The following is a 23,089-nucleotide window of genomic DNA, read 5'->3' as shown; positions in this document are numbered from 1 at the left end:
GTGTTCCTTTGTTGAAGGAGGCGTTGAATCTTTTGTTCTGATTTAGTCACGGTAGCTGGGTGGAAGCTGGTACCTCATTATGTGGTTGGTCTGTTTGTCTGGTAGGTAGCAGATGGTACTGGAGATGACGTTACCAAGAGAGGCAGGGTAGAGAAACTCAAGACCTGTGATTTGTTCACCTGTCACCTATAACAAAATACAGGTTAAAAGACTTTATTATTAGCTGCACCATTTTTTTAATGAAAAAACTCTCATTTCAAATGAGCCTGCGTTTCATTCTGAAGACGATTTTGCTCCAGCAATTTTTCTGTGGCTCATTATTTGAAAGTATCCTTGATTTTATTCTGAACAATGTAAATGCCATTCATGTGTCAGTGTGTACATTAGCAGCTTTATGTTTACATTCTGTTACTCTCCTTGTGTTTTGGTAGCAAGGGTTGGATGTCTTCTTGTGTTTGTATATCCATTAGAAGACAATCAGAGATACCCTGTGAACTGCAGGCCATGCCATACTTTTTCAGCGTGCTCTTGGTATTATTGGTTCCATCCACTGAGGCAATTCTGTAACATAAAATACTGTACTTTAATTCTGTTAAGCACCTAAAATCTTTTTGATAATTAGCAAGGTCTGATAGAGCATAGAAATCCATGACCTTTCTTGACTGCAAAAAGTACGTGATCAATTCGGTGATAGGAAATTAATCTGGTATTAAAACGTCTGAGGATAGCACGGTACACAGCTGTGAGGAGGATATTCTGCAGCATTGCTTGAGCAAAGGTGAGGCAGTGCTGTCCCACCACAGGGTCTGTGGTGTCCGGTGAGCAATGATCCACAGCTGCTCCTGGAGGCAAAGCTCCCAGCACAGACGGGGCTTGAAAACGTCTCACAACTGTACGGAAAAGGGAAAGATGATTTTATCAAGATAAACACTGTACAGAGCCACTAATTGTGCTGCAGGATTCTAATCTGAATTCAAACATGAACTTCCATTGTTTCCGAGGTCTGATTTTAGGACAGACTTCGGATAGTTCCCACAGATGCCAAATTAGCTTGCATTCTGTATGGTTTCTTGAGGGGTCTTGTGGCTATTTCATATGCATTTCTACAAGAGACACTTTGTTCTCCTCTGTGACATGCAAATGACTTTAACTACTCAGAGCAATCCCAACAGAAAGATTATAAAAAGCATCAATTATCGTAAGGATGGAAAGGATGGAATGTATAAACCCAGCAAAGTTGGGCTATAAACAGAAGAATTCCAGTTTTAGCAAGGATAATCTTAACTGCACCACACCTGTAAGAGGCAAATCGCTCTGTCAGAAAACAACACCTGATAGGAATGAGCAGAGTGATGTAATAATTCATAGTCATGGATGAGGCAGCCAGTCTCATGATCTCAGATGTGCATTCAGATTTACCTTCCGTTGTGCTACCTTTGCTAACATAATTAGAAGTGCGATATTTGACATCTTTAATACTAATTAGTCCTTCCTTATTACCCACCTCCTGGATAAATATTTAGACACCGTAAACAGTCTCCCTGTGCACTCTTTGTTTTTCCTGGAGAGTTTCTGAAGCTTTTCCTCAAGTTCAGAGACCTTCCTGGCCTGGCTTTCTTACGGTCTACTTGGAAATGAGAGATGCAAGAGGCCTTGGTTTATGGAAGGCTCCACAAACTGGAGTGACTCAAGTTGTTATATTCTAACAGTGAATTTTTTTCATAACGAAGAGTTATTGGGTGCATTCAACTGGTCCTAAATGTTTGGGGTATCGTGAGACGTACTCTAGAACGCCTCCTTCCCGCGCGCTGGAGAAGTTGTGCCCCACAGCCTCTCCGGCGCGCCATGGCCCGACACGTCGCCGACGGCCACCGACAAACGCCAAGGTCCGCGCGGGGCCGGGCCGCTCCCGAGGCCGCGGAGCGAGCGGGACGCGGCAGCGCTCGCGGTGCGCGGGCGGCCGGGACGGCGCGGGGACAGCGCGGGGACAGCGCGGGGACAGCGCGGGGACACCGCCCGGCCCCGAGCACATGCCGGCGGCCCGGGCGCGGCGCAGCCAATGGCGGCGGGGCAGGACATGATGTCAGAGGGGCTGTAGAAAAGGCGCGGAGCCCCGCGCGGTCCCCGCGCTGCAGACGCGCTGCTCGCAGCACCGCGGCGGCTCCGGCTCCGGCTGCGCTCCCGCCCCGGGCCCCGCGGGCCGCGCCGCTTTAAGGACAGAGGGGGGCCGCGAGTGCCCGTCCCATCTGGTGCCCGTCCAACTCTTCCTCCTTCCCCTTGGCTTTTTCTTTTCCCAATGAGCTCCAGCGGGCTGGGGGAGGAGCGGGGGAAGGAGCAAACTTTGCCCCTGAGCTGCCGCCGCTGCCAGCCCTCTGGACTGTGAGTGCGTACGGTGGGCATCCGCCCCAGCCTCCTGCAGCACCAGCCTGCTCTCCGCCTGCTGCAGCCTCCCTCTCCCCTGCTTTCCTCCTCTAAATTTCGCACAGTACGATGTAAGGGGCTTGTCGTAATTTTTTTTCTAATTCTTATTTATTTCTCACCGAAGATGGTTTAATTTTTTTTTTTAATATTTCTACTATTTATTAATCCCTCCCAACCGTAAGCCTGCCCAGCCTTCTGCCAGCTGGGCCAGAGCATAAAGCCTGGGACTGCACCTGGGGCAATGAGCCCTGCACTGAAGAAGCCTCCTAGAGAGATGTGCCGGGGCCGCGCAACAGACTAGATCCAAGCCCCGAAGCTTACACCACCAGTTATCCCCTCTCCTTCATCCCCTTCGCCCGCCTTTTCTGCACCCCATCCCTTGAAACCTCGGATCAGTTCCTGCGCCGCGCTCCGGAGAGCCCTGCCGGGGAAAAACCCGGTGCCCAAGGAGAGACGGGGCGGCCGTGCTAGATGCATGGGGGAGGGCTCCGGTTAATGCAAGTTCTGGGCTCCTGCAGGGACCCCGACAACTGTCAGCAGCAACAGCAATTCGGGCCCTCCTCCTCTGCTTCCTCAGCGATGCTTTTCCACAGTCTTTCCGGCTCGGAGATGCACGGGGTCATCGACGAGATGGATCGCAGAACCAAAAGCGAAGCACCGGCCATCAGCTCGGCTATAGACAGGGGAGAGACGGAAACGGTAGGAGCCGAAGGAATGGGAGAGTCATGCACCCCCCTAAACATGCCAAACCCCTCACAGATACAGCTTCTCCCCTGAAATAACAGATTGGGGAAGAAGCGTATGCAAAATACTAAATCAGAAGAAAATTGAGCATAAAGGCACCCCAAAAGATTAAATGAAACCATGGGGAAAGGCATGAAACTGTTAATTATTAATAATATGCATAGTAATAGTAACGCTTGGGTGAAATGAACGGTACTGCTCTTGTGAGAAAACAGATAGACCAGCCTTTTGGTAGCGTCCAAGAACTCCTTCCCTTCCCCCAGCCTGTCCGGCCTTCCAAAGTTTTTAGGAAGAGGCAAAGTGTGGTTTTATACCGGTAACATTTTGGCATAGCAAATTTTTTTGTCTGCAGAATGGAAACACGAACACCAAAGAATCCAATTCTTTGTTATTTTTCAGGTAGGATGCCTTCATGGAGATAATCTTTATAGCATTTATTTAAGGAGAAAAAAACCAAACACGAGTGTCTTTAAGTTATGGGGTTTTTTAAATAATTTTAATATGTGGGTTTGTAAACATGGCAAAGAGAACTAGAAGATATTTCTCGGGGAGACGGGTGGATGGGAATTTTTATAACTTTACCACATTTCATCTTGTCTGCTGATGCGTAGACCTTGTATATTAATACATTTAGATAATAAAAAGATGCATCTGTCTAACTGGCGTTAAGCTGCCGAAGTGGAAGAAATTTTTTAAGTGCCTTAAGTGATTCAACAATTTATGTATACTATGGTTTTTTTAAAAGAAATTACAATTCTGAAGTGAAATTATCTCGTGCGTTCATTAAACGCTATCTTGTAAACTGATACAGGAGTATGCAAGGAAAATCCATTCTCAGGTTTTCAAACTTCATCAGTATGTGTACTTTCTTGTAATGTTAAATGAAATTTGCTTAAAGGTGACAGTGAGACTATTTAATCTTGAAACACCGGCTGGAGAACGGCCTTTGTACTAGAAGGGTGGGATGCGATTTCTAATCCAAACGGTTTTGGTTCTCTTTTAAAAAGTTAATATTTCTCTGTACAGTTACACAACACCCAATGATCTTTGCTGGAATAAATATTGTGGCATAGATAGTTGTATATAACTGTATAATCTATATGGATACACGTGTGTAACAAATAGTGGGTTGGAATACTGGATCCTTGAATACCATTTCTAGACCGTAGGATATTTTTGCTACTGGAAGAGCAAAGTAGAAAAAAATCGTTATTTCATTTAAAGTGGATTTACAAGAAACTACTTTGGTTATAAAACGATCCCTACTCGGAGCTCAGTTAATGCCTTAAAGAAACAAGCTACCGGTGGGTTCCTGTGACTAACACCAGTGGAGTGCCAGGGTTTTATTTGTGTGGAGTTCTCCTAGTGGGAATGATGCGGTGCAAACGGGAGCGCTCACAGAGATGGGATTTTGTGATCCCCGCAAGCACAGGATGAAAGCAATGGGTTTGGCATGCGCTGGAAAATCAGCTTCGGTTCCTTTCGATTTCCTCCGATTAGCTGTCTTTGCTTTTGCTTTGCGCGAGGATTTAAGGCTCTAGAGGAGTTAAAGCAAACAAACAACTTCTCCCCCGCCCCGAACCAAAACAAGGTGCGTGTTGGGCACAGCTGTAAGGAAATGTTTCGGGTTCTCGTGCACAAGAACAGATCTGCCGTGGGCTTTTGTGCAAAGCGGGTAAGAGTGAGTTGGGACCGAAGTGGAAAGCAGCATATTGCAAGGTCTGCCCCAAACGCTGCTCCACCCGAGCCTCCTCTCCCGAGTGCTGTTTTAAGGTGCCTGCTGAAATAAATAAGCAGGCTTAAACGGTTCCGATATTTCTCCCTCTTTCTTGTTCGGTAGAAGTTGACGGGATATGTATGAATTTGGGGTTTTTTGAGGGTTTCGACTGGATTGCGATTTGACACTAAACTATTAAATTATATAGGGCTTATATTTAGTTTTATTGCTTCCAAGTTTATCCTAGCATAATCTAATGTGCTCTCTTGGTTTTAACCCGCTCTCATTCCTCCACGTTTCCCACTATTTCGTTTTCCTGATTAAACATTCTGCACCTCGGATTTAGTAACGCTCATCTCCTTCGCAGCTTTATTTACTGATCCCTTTAGCGCTTTGGGTCACAGCAGATCGCGATCCGTGTTGTTTGGAACCAGCTTGCAGAGAGCTGTGTCTGCAGCACTGTGACTACTGGGGGTTTGATCGTAATTCATTCGGAATTTTATAGCTAGGAAAATACACACACAGACAAGCTCCACATAGACGCACTCACACAGCATTAACTATGCAGACACTCTCAGTATATCCGGAATTCTAAATTTCAAAATGAACTATCTGTGATTTGCCCTACTCTATTATTATTGCGCCTGTTTATTGAACAGCGTCTTTTCTTGGGTTGAGACTGGAAAATCCACCAGAAAACAAAAGTTCTGAGTCTGGTCTGGACGCCTCCCCTAAAAGCCAGGGTGGTTTTCTGTTTGTCTCGCCCGCTTCCCCGCCTCCTCCCGGGAAGGTGGGATGCGGCGGGACCCTGGGGACCGGGCGCGGGGGCCGGGCGGGGTGGCCGGCTCGCAGCCCCCGCTCCTCTGCCAGGGGAGCAGCAGCTCGGCCCCGGCCGGGCAGGGGGAAGGGGGAGCCCAGCCGTGCTCAAGAGTTTCTCCCTCACGCTAACGGTCTGTAATTGTTTTCCCCCAGCAGACCATGCCTTCCATCAGCAGTGACAGGGCTGCCCTGTGCGCCGGCTGCGGGGGTAAAATCTCCGACCGTTATTACCTCCTGGCTGTGGACAAACAGTGGCACATGCGCTGCCTGAAGTGCTGTGAATGTAAACTCAACCTGGAGTCCGAGCTCACCTGCTTCAGCAAGGACGGCAGCATCTACTGCAAGGAGGACTATTACAGGTACAGCCTGCCCTCGGCCGCCAGCCGGGGACGGGGACACTGCCCGCCGCTCCCCCCGTCCCGACGAGACTGCGGAGGGGATCCGTGGGCACGCGTGGGGCAGGCTGCGAGCTCCTACAGCCTCTCCCTGGGGAGGGAGACCTGTGGTGAGGATGAGTCCCGTGTTGCCGAGAGGGGGGCACGGCCCGGGCACAGCTTCCCCCCAGCCTTCTTTGGCTACTGGGGCCTTCACCAGGCGTGCCCTGCTGGGCCTCCTGTGCTGGGTGCGGGGCCGGGGCCCGCAGCGGGGCCGCTCCTCGCCCGCCGGCGGTGCCTCCTGCGGCCCGGGGGTGCGGGCACATTCGCGGCCCGGGGGTCGGTGCCTTTTCCTGGTGGGGTCTGGTGGGGCGGGAGCTGCACTGCGAGGTGGGAAACGGGACGGAGACTCCCCGCACTTTCCGTCCCGGGATGCCTGCCTGGCTGGGCTTCACAAACCTCCTGGCTTTGCGCCGCTGCCCTGGCCGAGGGGCTCGCGGCCCTTTGCCACCCTTCGGGCAGAACCGACGCAGGACGGGGTGGGGGGGAATGCGGCTCTCACCGTCTCCTCTGGCCTTTCTGTTTTGCAGGAGGTTTTCGGTGCAGAGATGTGCGAGATGTCACCTGGGGATTTCTGCCTCCGAGATGGTCATGAGGGCCAGGGATTTGGTATATCACTTAAATTGCTTCACTTGCACCACTTGCAACAAGATGCTGACCACTGGCGATCACTTTGGCATGAAGGACAATCTGGTGTACTGCCGCCTCCATTTCGAGACTCTCATCCAGGGGGAGTACCAGGTGCATTTCAATCACTCGGATGTAGCCGCTGGGAAGGGCCCGGCTTTGGGAGCGGGCTCTGCCAACACTTTGGGACTGCCTTATTACAATGGCGTGGGGACTGTCCAGAAGGGGAGACCCAGGAAAAGAAAAAGCCCGGGGCCTGGAGCAGATCTGGCAGCCTACAATGCAGGTAAGAGACCCTTCCCCCAGAGCAGTTCAAATGGTCTGTTTCTGTTCACTTCCAAAGTGGGATTTCCGTTTATTTTAGCTTAAACTGTTAATAATAGTTTAGCTGCGGCATAATTATTGAGATCAAGTGCTGTCAAACTGCAATTACAGAAGCTAATATGTTAGCATTTTTCACTTCAGCTGGAAATAAAATGTTTTGAAGCAAGGTCATCTGGTTAAGGGGGGGAAGAAGGGGGAGTGCAGCCTGAAATAAAATCTGGAAACCAGAGATTTTAAGTTAGCACTTCAGAGGCGCGTGAATTTTCTTTAGTGGCTACACTCTAAAGCTGCTGACGGGTGAATTGTTCAGCCCTGTCCTGAGCTCTTGCACCCCAAAGATTTGGAAGGAAAGAGAGAAAGGAAGTGGCCGTTTCCCAAGGGCTGGAGGGGGCGGGTGGTCGGGGCTGCAGGGCTGGCTGTGCCCGGGCAGGGGCCGCGGGCAGCAGGTGTCTGCGGGCAGCACAGAGCCTGCTCACTCTGGGGCAAGTTCCGCTGGAGTTTTGTTCATGAGAGGTGACTCGGAGAAGCCTCGGGAAACTCGCAGCATCCCCTCTGCAGCCCCTGCCCCTGAACCGAGCCCAGCGGCACGAGGAACGGGAGCGAGCCTGGCAGCAGCCGGGACTCTCTGGATCCAGCAGCAAACTTTCCGACGTGTTTCCTCGTTTAACCTCCCCACCGCCACAGCACTGTAATTTTACAGGCAAAGGAATTCGAGCTGCCTCCTGCCCCCTCCCTCCCCATCCCCGCTCCCCTGTGCCCCTCGCTGCCCTTCTCCGTGTGGCTGCCACCAGAACGGCTGCCATCCCGGGGGCTTCCTGCGCTGCTGCTTGTATGCAACGGGGAAAAAAAAATGCTCGGACAAAACAAAATTCTTAGATGTTGGTTTTATTCGAGGACTTGGAGGCGGAGGAGGGCTTCCCCCAGTCCGGCGTTCCCCGAGCCGGGCGCTCGGGCCGTCCCGCCAGGCCCTGGGCACCGAACTCGTTCCCCCGCGTCGTTCTGTGCCTCGGCGCCCTCTGTGCCTCTCCGCTCGTCCCCAGTTGTTTCAGGCTGTTTTCTCTTTTAACCTATCTGCTTCGGACGTGTTCCGTAGGGCACAGATTTGCCTTTAACATGTCCTTCTTTTCCGGAGATGGCGTTCGGTAAAGGCCAAGATTGCTGCGGTTTGTTCCGAGCCGCGCCTCTGCGCGCCCCGACAGCTGCGGGCTGCGCCGGGCGGCCGCCGCTCCGCCTGCGCGGGAGGAGGAGGAGGAACGGGGGGAGGAAGGCGCGGGGGGGACACCGAGAAGTGCAGGGGTGGCGAGGAGCTCGGGCTTCGGGCCGGGGGAGGCAGCTCGGGACCGGGGGGCTGCGGGTGTTTTGCGCCTGAAGGGAGTAACAATAGCTACGAAATGGGACGGTTTGTACTGAAAACGGCAGGGAGAAAAGGCGCATCTCTAACCGCCAAACGCACCTCGGGAACGAATTTGCCAGCTAGTATTGGTTGAACTAATTGCTGAATAATTTGGAAGTAGTGCAAAAAGCAGTAGTAGTCCCAGTGGTGAAGGTTGATGAAAGGTGGATGTAGTGTTCTCGCGAGTAACAGTACAGCTTTAAAACATGCATAAAATATACATTTTTCCCGTTAAAAAACGTCTCCTTTTCGGAGGGATTAGCTTTTAATTGTCCTTCCGCTGTCTCCCCGTACAGGGCAGATGTTCAGATTCAAAGGACCTGTAAACAGAATCAGCGGCATCTGTCCTGGATGGGAGCACAGCCCGAGAAAGTCTCACTGCTCCCTGACTTCCCAAATAAACCGCCTTTAAATGCATTTTGAAAAATTCGTTTTCAAAATAATTGCCGTCTGACTTTTAGTCGTTGTTTAGAGCCTGCAACTGAAACTTTAGAGATCTTCTTTGAGTAACCCTTGGCTTCTTCGCTTAAGCTATTTATCTACTTAACTATTTACTAGACCTATAATCGACTAATTTATGCGGTAATAAGTGCCATTGATCTTGGAAATCAGACTGGGTTGCTCGTTGATGTAAAATTCCACAAACGAGCAAATTACTGCAAAGCCTTGGATTTTGTGCCTTTAAAAGACAAACCATCTAAAAATGTGTTAGTTTCTCTTTTTATTTTTAGTGGAACTTGTTATTTCCTTCTCAGATATGCACTACAAGTGCACAATGTTGTCCTCTGAGGGGATCTGTTCCTGGTGATTTGTGTACAATACTCTGTGTAAATAAATCTACACCCAGAGGTGGTGGGAAAAGGAGGACCCATAAACGTGGCAGAGTAGAGACTGAAATAATTTTGTAAATTGCAGCAAATATTCATCTGCAACACGAATTAGACTGACTTTTTTTCTCTTTTTCTACTTAAACGAGACTCCGTTTGCAGGGGGGTGATGGGTTTAGATGTGGATAGAGCCTGACAAGTGGAAAATAGCTTAGAAGGATGCTGATACTTCAAAAAGACTTCTTTTTCTTTCTTTTCTTTTCTCTCTTTTTTTTTTTTTAAGTGTGTTCCTGTGATCATAATTTCCTCCTTCACTTGCTGGAATAGAGTTTGATGGGTTTTTTAGGTCAGTAAATCAATGGCTGAAAGCTTGCTGAACACAGAAGCACCTGTAAAGAATTCTGAATACTCCCTTTGTGAATTAGACCCCAAACCTCCCACAGTCTGCTATGTTTTATTCATTTGTATCTAGTCTGGCTTTAAGACACTAAAATATCCTGGAAAATGACAGATGTATTGCGCAAACTTGGGGCACGACGGGCTGATAAAATACCCATAATCTGTACAAACAGCCAAGATATTAAGAAACACTTCGTTCCCTTGCTAGCAGGAAGATGCCTCGTGCTTCACTGAGAGGGTGACGGAATATCCAGGCGGGATAGGCGTCCTGGCGGATGGGAACTGGGGGCGGCTTTTTGCCGGGGGAGGGGAGGCTGCGGAGGCGCCGACCCAGCTCCCGGCAGGGCTCGGGGCAGCGCCGGGGACGCCTGGAGCTGACCCTCTCAAGTGGCTGTGTCAAAAGTGGTTTGGGGTTTTTTTCCCCTGACAAAAATGAGAAAAGCCTGGAAAGTTTTGAAGAGCGAATCCCTCTTTCTTCCTCGTTTCCCTTGGGACTAAAAGCTCTCAAGAAGCTTCCCTGTGACTACTGTGACAGAGCGAGCAGACGGGAATCGCGGCTTAAAATCGGATGTCTTGCAGAGATTTCCGAGGAAAAATTAGGGTTTACCCCTTTCCCCGCCTCTTCTTGCTTCCCCCCCTTCTCTCCCTCCTTCCTGGCTGTGATCACCTTTCGGGTCCCCGGGCGCATCTGGCCCCTCCCCAGGGGACTGGGGCTGGGGTCGGGGCCGGGGCAGGCGCAGGGGCTGGGGCTGGGGTCGGGGCAGGGGCAGGGCGCGGGCATCGCTCCCTCCCCGAAGGGCGAGCGGGGCCCGGGAGCGCTCGGCGGGCGGCGGCGGGGCCGGGGTCCCTGGGCAGGCCCGGGGAGCGGAGCCCGCTGCAGCCCCGCCGCCAGCCCCTACCCCGGCGGGGCGGGCAGCGCGGAGCCCGGCTCGGCCGGGGCCGCCCGGGTTAATCGCGGCGCTCAGGGACTGACCGCGCACTCGCACCGGCCATTCAGCGCCATTCAGCTGGCTTAATTGAGGGGAAAAACCCTGGCGGCGGTTCCTCCCGCGGGGCCCGGCCCGGCCGCCCCTCCCGGCCCCTTTGTTCTCCCGCCCCGCAGCCCCGGCCCGGCCGCGCTCCCTCCGGGGGCCGCCCGGCCGCGGGGCCCGGGCCTTAGGCGGCCCCGGGGGGCACCGCGACGCGCAGCCCCTTTGTCCGAGGCGCCCGGGGGAGGCCGGAGGAAGAGGGCTTCTAATCCTGCTCTCCTCCGTCCTGGCCGTGTGATGCTCGGCCTGGGCTCCTTAAGACTCACGGGCTTTATCTCATCAGAAACACTTCTTGAAATGTCAAGGTTGAGGCAGCGCTGTTGTGTCTGTTGCTCCATGGCTTGGCAGAGACACGCTCCTTTTAGTGCTGCCAGGCACCTCAGAAGCGGCCAGGGGTACCTTGCCTGCTCCCAGTGCCACAGCTTCACCCCTTTTAGTGCTTGTGGTGAGAATTGCAGGAATCTGCCTTCTCTATGTGTCTTCTCCTTCCTCCGAAGAGAAAGACTATGTCTGTTCCTGTCCCAAGTACCACTCTGAGGGCTCTGTCTCACTTCTGTCCCCTTTGAGGACAAGGCTACCACAAAGTCCTCTACACACTCCGAACCAAACAACAAATGAGGCTGCACCCCTGCCCGGTCTAGTTAATCACAAGTTCCCTCTCCAGGCAGCAGGAGGTTAAAACACCCCCTTGACTCCGATCACAGAAGGAAAGGGGTGTATGTTCCTGAGCCACTATTGAGAGATAATGCACACCACAACGTGTCTCTTGTTTCATCACTCTTTCAGAATCAGGATTAGTTTTCTTTCTTTTGGCATAATCTAACATGTCAAGCACAAGCTACTAAGAACAAAATTTCCCCCAAAGGAAATTTCTCTTTCTCATCTTCATGTGCCATATCCTTAGCAACCTACTAACTGCTAAGCGCACACTTTGCCCTGAGTCCCAAGCCATGGGGGGCTCTGGTGATCTGAGGGTGAAGCAATGTTCCCAAGTTCTCCTCTTCTAACAGACTTTGTTACAAAAGCACCAGCACAGCCTGCTTTATGCTCCTGTTGTTGTGTTTAGGGAGGTGTTACGCATTAATCTGCAAAGGGTAGTTTGGCTACCAATATCAAAACAAAATGTTTTCCTCTTAATCTGTAGGGATGTAGTGATCTGCCTGTGGACATCACCATCCTGTGACCAGGTGGCCCATATGGGGCTGAGGGTGTGTGTGCTGCCACTGCTGCCCCAGCCGAGGTGGGGAGGGCAGTGGCTTGGCTGTGGGGTCTGGAGAAAGGCACGGGGCCTTAGAAATGTTCTAGGGTCAAAAAAGAGACTTGGCACTGCTTCAGAATTTGTTTTATCAAAAAATAGAAGTGAAACACTCATTAATTTAAGGCTCCTCTATTCGACTGGAATTCTACCAATTGTATTTCTGAAATCCCAGCAGGAGCCTGAGATACTGTAATGGAATGGAAATGTTACATATGGATAGTTCAGCGATTCCTTTGGGAGATACACAGGACACCACAAAAGAACAGGGAAGACAGTGCCTGAAAAACAGAGGGTTGCGTGAGGAGCATGTACAGTGTTAGTTTTACACCCTGATGCCTTTTGCAGAAACTCCTCAGCTCTTAAAATCTCCACTTACACCCTTGGCCCGTTCTGTGTATCTGTGCCTGCAACACCCATGGACATTGCAGATTCTGTGAGAGATGCAGATACTGTTAGACTGAATAAAATAGCCTGTTGAGGATGGTGCCAGGCACCACAACCAAATACAAGAGGGGAATTGGCACCAGCTAGGACTATTTATGTGGTATTGGGTGATGCCTGGGAGCAGTCAAACCACTTGCACAAGACAGCGAACGGCACACGCCCTCGTGCACTTTCAAAATCTGTTCTGCAACTTCCATCGCAGACAAGGACATTTTGCCACTCTCAAATGGTACATGTCTACTGCCATTTTAATATTATTTTTACTTAGTAGATCATGAGGAAAAATGGTGAGAAATTCCCAGAGTAAGTTGTTCCTTTTCCCATCGGGGCTTGATGAAAAGCTGACACCCTCATTCCATTCTGGGAGGGTTTAGAATCAGTTTTATATCCCTGGATTCCGAATGTATCTCATTCTCTATGGGGCACATTAAAATCCAGCTCCTTGCAGCCCTAGGCTTTGTTTAGTTGCATATTAACAGGAACCAGACCTCAGTCCTGCAGACAGATATTTTGATGCATTTCCTCCTATGTCTGTCTTGCTATTTCTTGGAGGGTTCAAAAGCCTCTAAGACGACACACAGAGGTCTTTTCCATTTCTAACATCTAAAATTGTTTGGGTACATTTTAAAGACAAGCATGATTTGGTTTTACATTTCCATAACAGAATTTTCTATGAGCATTATTATGTTATTTATCCCCGTGCTCTTTATATCAGGAATTGTGGCTATGAAGGAGACTGGAGCACATGCCATGACTCCAGATGGGCAACTGGGTCCCAGATCTTTAACCCAAGAAGATTTGGCTACATCCCAAACAGCTCCATTACTACTCCACTGTTACTCTCTCCCTCGAAGTATCTTACACCTTTTAAATTCAGGTGCTTGCAGTTTTCCATGCTGCAGGAAAATAAGCAGAAATGCTTCTTATGGCCAAAATTTGGCACAAGATCCAGAGGTCTGGAAAGGATTTATACAAATGTATGCACATGCACGCACACACGCACACAGACACACATTTCTGGATACAGTACCATTTTCTTAGCTACTTTTTAAATTATAGGAGCACAGAAACAAAGAAAAGTTTGAGGCTTTGGACACTTTGGGCATATCTGTAAACAAACATGCTTTTGGGCTTGGAGCTGAGTTTTTGCAGGCCTTGCTCTGTATTGTGGCACAACTTTTTAGCAGGTTTTGAAAGGCTGAGGTTTCTAAAGCAGCTACTGTAGCTACTGCAAACCTGCTTAGGGAACCTGTATGCATCTTTACTTAGGAATCCGTGCATTTTATTATCTGTGTATTTTTTAAATCTGTTCTTAATACAAGCCTGTCAGAATGTGTGTGCTTTCACTAGGGCTGAGACCCACTGATGGACAATGAATTCAAGTCACATCTACAGATGTACTCAGTTGTAATTAAACAGCAATAGTGGACAATTGAAAACAAGCCTGTTCCTGTGTTTAAGAAACTTACCAATAATTCCCGTTAAAAAGAATTTTTTTTGGTCATTTTTCTCATGCTGTGTAGAACAGAGATAGCAATTTTTCATTACTTTTAGCATAAAACTTGTAGGAAAGGAAGAGGGACTTGTAGATATTTGGACAGGAAAGGCTAAGTAACAACAGTTTGTCACTGCTAATTTTCAGTTATATTCCTAATTTTTAATTGGATTTAAGCTCGGTTCTTAATGTTATTTTAGCAAGGTTTCTATGGTTTACTGTATGCACAAATAAATGAAAAACTACTTCTGCTCTACAAGATTGTTTTGCTTGGCATTCAATATTTAATACTTCTTGATAATCTTTACAGTGTTCTTTTCTCACAGACCTTCTTCTTGAGCTTGGTTTCTGCACGTGTACCAAACAGTGTCATTCCTTGATTTCAAAAGGATATGGCAGAAGTGATCATTCAAACTAGTATTTGCAAACACTTAAAAAAAAAAATTGAAATATAAACATTTAATAATTAAAAAGATTTTTCATTTGCATGCCAGTGACTATGTTGTATTAACAGCTTTATTTCTTTAGCTAGTCAGATTAGAGTCATAATTTGCTGTCTGGTAGCCACTAACTTTATTTCTTTTATAGTGTTTTATTTAATGGTCTCCCTTGTACTCTACAGGGTTTAGTTTGATAGAGGAAATAATTATGATTTTAACTAGTCTGTTCCATTGAGATTTAACTGGAGTGTACTGTGCAGCTCTCTTTGTGTGTTGCAGTGCAATTTCTGGTGATACCAAGTACAGTAAAACCCTTTACGGAGCTGAGGACAGCTCCTGTCCTCCCACAGAAAGTGGAGGAAAAGTTCTGTGGAGGTGCAGCAGAGGGGAAAGGGAGCAGAGCTGACATTTTAAAAGCCACAGAGGGGAAGGCCAGGGTCCTTGCAGACTGGTTTTGTAAGGGAATGGCTGGAAGGTGCAGAAATATGATCCAGCTGTGCCCAGGTGGGCAAGAGCCCAACGGCCCCCGGGCTGTGCTCGCCCCAGCGCTGGCACTGCCAGGGCACCTCCAGTGCTGGGGGCAGCTCTGGGCCACTCATGGCAGGAGTGACCCTGAGGGGCTGGGTGTGTCCAGGGAAGGGAATGGAGCCCCAGGAGAGGCTGAGGGAGCTGGAAAGGGACTCAGCCTGGAGAAAAGGAGGCTCAGGGGGTCCTTGTGGCTCTGCACAGCTCCTGACAGGAGGGGACAGCCAGGGGGTCAGGCTCTGCTCCCAGGGAACAGGGACAGGACAAGGGGAAATGGCTTCATGTTGTGCCAGGGAAGGGTCAGGTTGGATATTAGGAAACTTCCCCAAAAGCTGAGGTGAAGCCCCTGTCCTTGGATATCAAAGCCATGTGGATGTGGCACTTGGGGACACGGGTTAGTGGTGGCCTTGGTAGGGCACAATGACCTCAGAGGGCTTTTCCAAACTAAACTGCTCTAGAAATCCATGAAATGGAGCAAAGGCAGGTAGGGCTTGTGCCAGTACATGCTGGGTGTGTCATTTGAATTGCTGCACTGAGGGAAATTGCAAACAATATTGGCTGTGGAGCAAGAGATTCACAGGTCTTCTCCTCTTGTTGCCTTAAGCTTTAAGTTGCAATGAAAACGATGGAGACCACCTGGACAGAGACCAGCAATACCCCAGCAATCAGAAAACAAAGCGCATGAGGACGTCCTTCAAACACCACCAGCTGCGGACAATGAAGTCATACTTTGCTATTAACCACAACCCTGATGCCAAGGACTTGAAACAGCTAGCTCAGAAAACTGGCCTCACCAAAAGAGTTCTTCAGGTAAGAGCCGTCTTTTGCCTTGGAAAGTAACCAAAATATCAATTTTATATTTAAAAAGCCGTGGCTTTTGCTGGTCTTTAAGATATTCTTAATCATTCGTACCTTCTCTAAGTTAATTCCCAGAAAGTATGAGAAGAGTTAGCTCTTTTCAGTTTCTCAAGCAGAGCAGATCACTTGGGTTCTAAATTTAATGAGAATTGAGAAGGTTTGGGGCCCTGCTTGTTTTCCTGGAGTTCTTTAATTCTGGTGCATGTTTTAGCTTCCAGGCTGCTGTACAAAAAAAGTGACTTAGTTTAGTTAGTGCTCACTGTACATAGAGAGCTTTTAGCTTAGAAATTCAGAAAACATGTCAGTGCTTACCTTTGTTAGAAATTAATCAACAGTTTGAATTCATTTTATCAGGACAAGGAGGAGAGCTTTTAGTTCATAACTGAAGAGGACATAAATTAAATTTTTTCGAAAACTTTTACTCATAGTTTAGTAACTTAGAATGAAATGAAACTGCATTTTAAAAGTACTTCTTCTTGCTCATGGGAACACACTCCATTTGAGCTATTGTGGGAAGGAAAAGGAACAGTATTAGTTGATTCAGCTGCATTTTAATGTATAGTTCTGACTCAAGAAGTCAGTTTTAATGAGCACTTACCCAAATGCCTGTACCTAGAGATAAACTTGGGCATATAGGAACCATGGCATTCCAGGATTTATTGCTGAAAGTTTTAAATGGGTCTTAATTGTAGAAAAAGGATTTGTGACCTTCCTAGAGACAGGTAGGGCTGCGAGCCCCATCCTGGGAAGCATCGTGGACAGCTCCCAAGTCCCAGGCAAGTGGAGGGCAGGAGACAGCTACTGAGGAAAACTGAATTCACTGGAGGGATCCTGGAGCTTTCAGAGCTAACACCTACCAGAAGAAGGAACAAAGGTTTTGTAGGCTTCCCAGTAAAATGACAAACCGTATGTAATGACTTCTCGTGGCTCTGTCCTCACAGCTGGGTTGAGTTTGTTCTTCTGAGCCTGATTTGCTGTGGAGGAACAGATTCCTCTGGCAGAGTGAACATCAACTGTCCTTAAACCACACACGTGACCAAAGTAATTTACTGCATTGGTCTATCCTTAGACTGACCCTACTCCTCTGTTTCACCCTCAGAATTTAGAGACTTTGGCAATACCAATTCACACCTGAATTGCCTGAAAAATGGCAAATCACTGCCTAGGAAGTGTCTTTCGATTATCTTTCTGTTCTCTCTTGTCACTCCACACCAACTTTGATTTCTCTTCTCTTTTCACTGAATGGGTCTTTCCTTGCATATTTTTTCCAAGTTATTGTCTCTGTTTCTTCCTATTCAGAACATATTTCCTTGTCTCCAAAATTGGACTTCACCCCATTTCTTTTCTGCTCCTCTTTCAGTTTCTTCCTTGCTTCACTGCTTCTTCATTTCATCTTACACATGTCACAATTTGCAGTTTTAAGGTGCTTTGTGGTTCTTCTTTTGTTTGTTGCAGAACTTTACAATTAAACCAAAGTTTTGCTATCCTTTTGGTATTTGGTGTTTCACTTCTTTTACTTTCAGAGTTAAATACTCCTTTATGTCCAGTCTCCCTTAGCTGCAGTGGTGGAAGACAATAGTTGGTGGTGAGGATTGTTCCTTGGGGATGATGCTGTAGAGACAGCCCCCCATGTCATGTAATGAGAGGACTTCATAGAGGAGCAGAGAATTGGAGGAGTTTCTAAATGCTCTGTCATATTGGAGTTGGAAGCCCTGACTGATGTCTTTGCTTTGTATGCAATTTGTCACCAGCTGCACATGTCCAGTGGTGGGATGGCCTGGAAATGCAACACTGTTCTCAGAATGCATTTCCTTCAACACCTTTGTAATGCACACTGTTCTCTCAAAGTAGTCACATTCTAAACATAGCAAACTTATTTATGTTTTTAACATCTATTTTTACTTTGTTTCCTTCCAATTTAAGTTTGCATTTGCAATTTAATTAATATATCTCTTGTACTACAGCTGGGGAACACAAGCCCTTTATTGTAGGCTATCATTAGTAATTAACGGCCCCAGCTAATTGTGAGCTAGCCAACCTAGCTGGCATAAATGCTGCTCTCTGGGGAACTGATCTTTCTTCCTGTGAGTTTAGAAAAGGAAGGTGGAGGTAGGTAGCCCTGAGGAGGTGTGATGTGTTAGCTGTAGGTATGTACCTCTTCTCTCCCCAGATGTCTGGAATAAGATTATCCACAGCCTAAGCACTTCAGGAACATAAAACATCATTTTTCAGTGTGTGTCTTGTACACCACTTATTTTTTTCTTGAATCAGTCCCCAGTAAAGTCACTACCAGAATCCTACAGAATTCGCTGCATGCATTTGGACTCTGCTGCTCCAGTTTCCAGTAGTAAACAAGCCTAAAATACTTCTATCCCATGTGGGAATCTATGCTGCCCTTTAGTGAAGACTTGCTTTAGGCAGCAGGCTCTTCCTGAGCTCCCCTTCATTAAACATCTCTTTGAACAGTTATTAATTACAGCAGTGATCACAATGTGTGTGCAATGAGTGAACACAGTCTGCTTTGTGGTGTTACATCCTCCATGTTTTGTTTCTCCACTTACTACTTAGTGAAACTCAGAGAACCTAAACGTCTCCAGGTAGCTGTGTGAATGAGCAAAATTGGTTTAAAAATTTGTTTTTAGCAGAAGCTGTTCACACAGCTAATATGTAACAGATGCAGCAATGGAGGTGTTACAAACTAGAAAATAAAGTTATCTAAGGTGATGATCCCATTAACTTCAGTATCCAAATCCCTCCCAACACTTAGTGGGTTTGTTTTCAACTTTTCAACACTCCCTTATCATATGGAGATGTTATTTCATTCCTATTTGACTTGGTAGAGACAAAGAATTTGCTCCACAGATCACTGAAGAGGGAGTGCAATCTTTTCACCTCAGTAAGTATTATTCTGCCTAACTGCTGAGTGCCCAGCTCCACGCATCCAGCCCCGCTCACCGGAGTGTGGCAGCAGCAGTGGTGGGTCTTGCAGCTGCTTTTCATTTTTCACTGGCAGTTTTGGTCTGTATTTTCCCCTTTGATTTGAAATAGCTCAGCCTTGTACTGATCCAGTTGGACAGAAACCCACTAAATACTTCCCAATGATTTTGTTTATTCCTCAGTCCTGAAGGAATTGTGTAATTGATGTGAGATAAGTCCTTCTGGAAGGATTCTTCCAGTCCTGTGTGGCTGGGTGGTTATTTCTGCCATGCCCTTCCAGGTGCACGGCCTGAGCTGCCCATGGGAGCCTCAGGGCAGCCCCAGGATCGGCCCCACAGCCCTGGGAACAGCCCTGCACACTGCTGTCCCTGCTGGGGTATGGCCAGGGCCAGGGCAGGGGATCAGCCCCACGGGCAGGGGAACAGCCCCAGGAACAGCCCCACGGGCAGAGGAACAGCCCCACGGGCAGAGGAACAGCCCCAGGATCAGCCCCACGGGCAGGGGATCAGCCCCACGGGCAGGGGATCAGCCCCACGGGCAGGGGATCAGCCCCACGGGCAGGGGATCAGCCCCACGGGCAGGGGAACAGCCCCACGGGCAGGGGATCAGCCCCACGGGCAGGGGAACAGCCCCACGGGCAGGGGAACAGCCCCAGGATCAGCCCCACGGGCAGGGGAACAGCCCCAGGATCAGCCCCACGGGCAGGGGAACAGCCCCACGGGCAGAGGAACAGCTTTGCTCCTCTCTCACCACTCTCTAACACGAAGGCTTTGCTGAGGATGTCAGATTTAAAGCACATGCCAGAATATCACTATGGTGGAAATAATGTTATTCCTTCTGTCATAAGACAAGGTGATTTCAGAATTCAAATAATTAGATGTATTTTCAGTAGTAATACAAATATTTATTACAATACAGTTTTAAAGAGCCTTGTAACCATTAACTGATTAACCTTGACAATGTTCCAGTGGGGAAGGAAGTAAAAGCAGTTATATAATCTCTATTTTCAGGTAATGCTTGCAGGTTATATGATATTTACAATGCCTAACATGAATTGCCACTAATACAGAGACAATGAACCATGTTATATGTGCAGCTCCTGAAAGCAGTATGGGTGGTCATTGGTAAGGGCAGCTGAGCTCAGGTATTCATATTAGTGGAAGGTGAAGGGAAATCCATAAACACTAGGAATCTTTCTCACTTTATAAACTACATGTTTCCAAAAAGTGCCATAGAGCCTCTTGCCCTGGCAAGGTTAAGGAGCAGCTGGACATTCAGGAGAGTGTCATATTTCCCATATTTGGAACTACTGAATGTAAAAGTATGGGTATTTTAATGAACATAAATGTGAAATTATGCAGAATTAGGTGTATCTACAGCTGGCCAACTGGTTTGTCTGTTCTCTTTTAACTATGCCGTGGCTACATGAGCACACACAGCCACAGTGGCCAGCTCCAAACTCCATTTTACAGCTGTTATCCTTTATACCATTGCCAGAAGGTATTTTAAAGAAACCAACCACTAAATTATTTTGTGGAACAAATAGAAATTATTTCTACCTGAAAGGTAAAAAGTCCTCTGAAAGTTCCAGCTGCTGTTTTTGCTGTTCCTGAGCAGTTGGTGCTTGAGCCTTTGTGGTTTAAGTGACCAGAGCAAGGTGCTTGGCTTCACCCACAGCCCCTGCACACGAGGGGCTCTGAGCAGTCCCACGAGAGGACACTGCTTGGGAACGTGTCAGGCAAAACCACCACTTTGGGGTTTGCCCCTTTTTGACCACACTGCTGTCTGTAGCAGGGTCACTGCTATACTGGACTCTGATAAAATCGTGGGAATATTTTACCTGTGCTGGTTTAAGAGAATTTTTGTATATGAAACTGATAAACAGCCTTTAAATGAGGTGTTTAACAAAGCAAATGGCAACATGAACTGGGCTAAAATACTGAGCTTTCAGAAGGAAGGACCTGTAGGGATGTGATTTATGCATGGCCCTTGAGTTTGTGCCTGAGGATCATTTCCTTGTGGCATTCCCTGGAGAGAGTGTGAGAGGCAGGGTGTGCGCATGAAAGACCTTTGGCTGGGGAAGAAAGCTTTCCAAGGAAGGAAGAGTGCTCGATAGGGCGAATTTGGAGCTGGATCATCCCTAGACGTGAAGAAAGCAGGAGAGAGGTGAAGCAACCGAGGCAGGTGCATCAGCTGGGACTGCAGCGGGAGCACCGCCAGCTCCGCCCGCCTTCCTGCGGCGCTCCCTCCCTCCCTCCCGGCCCTGGGCTCGGAGCCCGTCCCGCGGCAGGGCCAGACACCTCCAGAGCCAGGAGCGGAATCTCTGCACGGGCTGCTGTCCCCTCGGCACTCACTTTCCCCGTCCTTCACTCAGATAAGCAAAGAATGCAAGAAGTAGAAACCTTGGGAAAAAATTGTGTGGTTGCTATTGCAGCAGAAATCACAGTTTTTGATGTAATGCAGGTCTTTAATACCTTTCCAGTCCCTTTCCCAATGTTAGAACAGTGCTGAAAACATTTGATAAAGGAAACAAGCGTAGGCAAAGGAAGCTGGAGCATTTGAGAAAGAATAAGAGAAGATTAAGAAAGAAGGACAGTCCTTTCCAAAGAGGGGAGCACTGCAGGCATGTGAGGGAGCTCCTGGGGCAGCAGGAGCCCGTGGGAAGGCAGGGTGCCCTGGGCTGTGCCAGCAGCACTTTGCTGGGAGATGGACATGAGATACAAGGGGGAAACTCCTGATTTTGTGCTCATCAGGTGTGTGGTGCTGGCCTCACCCAGACCAATGCTGCTGGGATTGAGGGCTCTCGAGGTTTCTGCACGCTGCCAAAATTCTGAGCATCCTCTCACACACCCTGTGCAGTCAGCCTCCAGCCTCCATGCTCAGCCCACTCCTGGCCCGGGCAGAGTGTTTGCAGGGATTGAAGAACAGGGAGGAAGGAATATTCTGCAAGCAGAGGCCATTTCTCATGGCTAGAACTACTTTTCTAATTGTTACCAGCAAAAATGTATTTCCCACTTCCAGCATTGATGAATTTGTGAATATGCTTTTGCATTTTTACACACTGCAGGTCTTTAAATGCTGCCCTGTTATATTAAACTGTTTCAGGTTTGGTTTCAAAATGCTCGAGCCAAATTCAGACGGAACCTCTTACGTCAAGAAAACACAGGGGTGGATAAGACTTCAGACTCAACACTCCAAGCAGGGACCCCATCGGGTCCTGCCTCAGAAATATCCAATGCCTCCATGAGTCCATCCAGCACTCCCACTACTTTAACAGACTTGACTAATCCCACTATGCCAACTGTGACGTCGGTCCTGACATCAGTGCCCGGAAGTCTTGAGGTTCATGAATCTCGAAGTCCTTCACAGACAACTCTTACAAATCTTTTCTGATGACTCTTTCTTAATAATTTCTTTAAAAAAGAAATTATTCTTAGCTGAAATTCCAAGTGTATTTTAATAGAGGCTTTGAGCAACTGACTAACCACAATTAGGATCTCTCCTAAAAAACAGAAGGAAATGTAGTGTTCTGGTATTATGAAGTATGGACTGAAGAATAACTTGGAAGATCTATTGCAACACAACATTTGTGTAACTGTACAGTTTTGTGGACTGAGCAAGGGAAACAGCAATTAATTTAAGTTGGCTAAAGCTTCTGTATTTTCAAAGACTGCCATGTGCCTTATATACTGTTTTATCTACATTCTTTGGATTCCATGTCCACTTCTCTCTTTTTCTCTCTGTATATTTATGACCAGGGCAAAAAATGTTAAAGAGTTTGTTACTTTGAATAGTCCTAAGCCTTTCATTGGTTGCTTTGTTGTTTTAGAATTTTAAGGTCAAAGTCTGTTCGAATACCTGAATTTGTAAAATCTAACCAGTAATAAAACCACTTATGGAAACTACTTGGTAACGGCTGCAGTTCCGTTTAACATTCGGGTCCCAATCGAGGTAGGCTGACTGGATCTCAAAGGGTTGGAAAAATGCACTTCAAACACAGTGTCTGCCTAGGAAAAACCCTAAATAGGATGGACACATTCCTCTGGTTCCCAAAGTATTTATGGGTGAGAAATCCAGCTTGTACAACAGTCTAGGTATCTTCCTTGTAGAGAAATAATGTTAGTTGCAGGTAGAAGTTATCAGATAATGTTAAAACTCAGAGAGAAGAGCTGTGGTTCATTTTGCCACGTGAAGGAAACCTGACTTTGGCCAGCATGCATGAATCTTGCTTTTGTGCAAGGTGTGGCTTGTCCCATGTCCTGGAGGAGGCCAGTGGGGTCCCACAGCTGTGTGGCCACAGCTGGTCCATCACCAAGGTGGACACTGGGAGAGGTTTGCCCTGCGAAAAAGGCAGAAGCATTTCAGGTTATTTTACAACACCGGTGGGCAAAGTTGAGGC

The 23,089-nt window shown here is 47.9% G+C and overlaps 1 protein-coding gene across 1 annotated transcript; it reads left to right on the top strand.

Annotated features, from left to right (window-relative positions):
• Positions 1-53: 53 nt before the first annotated feature.
• LHX2 (LIM homeobox 2) lies at positions 54-22,083 on the top strand. Its single transcript, XM_059865187.1, has 6 exons — positions 54-69; positions 2,999-3,120; positions 5,858-6,060; positions 6,666-7,048; positions 15,500-15,705; positions 21,796-22,083. Exons 2-6 carry the CDS (start codon positions 3,001-3,003, stop codon positions 22,081-22,083), a joined length of 1,200 nt encoding a protein of 399 aa, XP_059721170.1. The 5' UTR covers positions 54-69; positions 2,999-3,000.
• The last annotated feature ends 1,006 nt before the right edge of the window (positions 22,084-23,089 follow it).

This window comes from Haemorhous mexicanus, chromosome 21 (assembly GCF_027477595.1).
Source record: "Haemorhous mexicanus isolate bHaeMex1 chromosome 21, bHaeMex1.pri, whole genome shotgun sequence".
NCBI lineage: Eukaryota > Metazoa > Chordata > Aves > Passeriformes > Fringillidae > Haemorhous > Haemorhous mexicanus.
Note: the sequence above shows the minus strand (reverse complement) of the source record. Positions and strands in the feature narration are given on the sequence as shown.

Coding starts and splice junctions, on each gene's coding strand:
- LHX2 (XM_059865187.1), top strand. CDS start 3,001: ATGCTTTTCCACAGTCTTTCCGGCTCGGAGATGCACGGGGTCATCGAC. Junction 3,121..5,857: donor ACAGGGGAGAGACGGAAACG/GTAGGAGCCGAA, acceptor TTCCCCCAGCAG/ACCATGCCTTCCATCAGCAG. Junction 6,061..6,665: donor TGCAAGGAGGACTATTACAG/GTACAGCCTGCC, acceptor TCTGTTTTGCAG/GAGGTTTTCGGTGCAGAGAT.